The sequence below is a fragment of the Echinops telfairi genome, unplaced genomic scaffold, assembly GCF_000313985.2.
Source record: "Echinops telfairi isolate 266 unplaced genomic scaffold, ASM31398v2 ScPeMD7_655;HRSCAF=1070, whole genome shotgun sequence".
Lineage (NCBI taxonomy): Eukaryota > Metazoa > Chordata > Mammalia > Afrosoricida > Tenrecidae > Echinops > Echinops telfairi.
Genome location: NW_022104553.1, coordinates 23,004,883 through 23,006,629, shown reverse-complemented (window position 1 = coordinate 23,006,629; position 1,747 = coordinate 23,004,883). Strand labels below are relative to the sequence as shown.

Here is a 1,747-nt window from a genome sequence, read left to right as displayed (position 1 = left end):
CTGATTCCGGGAACCCAAGAGGAAAGCGAATTTCAGGAATAATGAGGACAACAAATGTATAGATGTGCTTTACACAATTGATCTATGTATTGTGATTTTAATTGTATGAGCCCCAATAGATTGATTTAAAAAAAACAAAAAAACCTCAAAGGTCAGTAAAAAAAAAAAAGACCAGGCATATGGGGGTCAGCTAGAGACTGGGGAAGCCCCCAAGACTACGCCCTTACTCACTCTCTTTAGGCCTGGGACTTCCCTCACCCCCATGGTTCAATTTCCTACCAAAGGACAGGTCTGAGGGTTATCAAGGACACAGGGGAGGGAGGGGACACATGCCAGCATCATCAACCAAGGGCAATCGACAGAGCACAGTTACCCAAGGACAAGATGCAGACAGGTTAGCGAGCGCAGGGGGAATGGAAACAGGTAACACGAGAAAGGAAGTGCATATTCCACTGGGGAGATCGCAGCGCATGACATCAAACAAGATCGTCTGATGCTGTTGAATGGGAAACTGATCTGCTTAGAACCCCTTCACCTGATGCACAAAAACCACTGCCACCGAGACAGGACCCCAACTTAAAACTGCAAGAGAGCTTCCGGCCCACTCCTAAGCCAACCCTGCTCCACCATCCCTACAGAGATGGGGGCAAAGGATTCCCCCATCCCTTGTCTCCAGTGCCTACCTGCCACATTCACTGTGAGTCTCAGCTTATAACTGTACTGCAGCGTCTTTCCTCTCTCCAGCCGGAAGAAATATTTCCCCCCGTCTTCCTTCCGGGCATCTGTGATGCCCAGCGAGCAAGTCTTGGCCCCCGGGTCCCCGAGCAACTGAAATCGGCCTTCGGTTGCCCCATGCACTTTACGAGCGGGGTCGTTGGTGGCCACCAGAACATCCTGTTGGTGATGGGTGGCTTTGTTCTGCTGCTTGTGGTACCAGTAGCCGTAAGCTGGGTCGGTGTCCTGCCAGCCGCTCCGGGGGTATGAGAAGTTGCAGGATACGAAGACGCACAGGCCCTCGTGCACGGTCACCAACCGCTGCACCTGCAACTTGAATTCATCATCCAGAGCCTGGGACCTTTGGGACCACCCTGTCCCAGCCTGGACACCCGGGCGCCCAACCCACTCAGCCCCCTGCAGCAGCCGCAGCAGCAGCAGCAGCAACATCTCTGCAGTTGGAAGAAGTGGACGTGGCACTGTCTGATTCTGGGCCAGTCTGTCTGTCTGGGAAGGAAGTTTCAACAGGAAGCCCCGCAGGGAGAAGAGGAGGGAGAGGGATTGTCCACCGAAGAGGAAGTTGGTCAGCCCAGGGTTCCTACTTCTCTGTACTTCTCGTTCCAAGAGGATCTGGACTCCTATAAAGAGTGACAAGCCCAGCCTCGGAAACCCACGGGGGTGGGGGTGGGGGGCAGTAGTTCTTTTTTGCCCCACCCAGGGGGGGGCAATTCTTTTTTGCCCCAGGGTCACCGCGTGTGGGAATCCACTCAAACAGCGGTGAATTTGCTCCTGGACTTTTGCAAGAGGGCAGAGAGGTCCAGCCCACCCGAGACCAGCAAGACAGAGATAGGGACGCCCATGTCTGTCTGTCCTATGGAGAAAGATGAGGCTTCCTGCTCCTGTAATGACTGACAGCCTCAGAAACCCACAGGGGCAGCTCTCGTCTGTCCCATAGGGGCAATAACAGTCAGAATCAACTCAATGGCAGTGGTTTGGGCTTTGAGAGTCCACAATAAAAAGTTTAAATAAAAAC

General features: G+C 53.3%; 1 protein-coding gene across 1 annotated transcript in view; it reads right to left on the bottom strand.

The window, feature by feature from the left end:
• The window catches only part of LOC101643842 (sialic acid-binding Ig-like lectin 13), a 9,740-nt gene extending 8,576 nt beyond the window's left edge, over window positions 1-1,164 (bottom strand). Inside the window, 1 exon segment of the mRNA XM_030886322.2 lies at window positions 684-1,164. Within this exon segment, the coding sequence (XP_030742182.1) occupies window positions 684-1,164 (481 nt within the window).
• Between the last annotated feature and the right edge of the window lie 583 nt (window positions 1,165-1,747).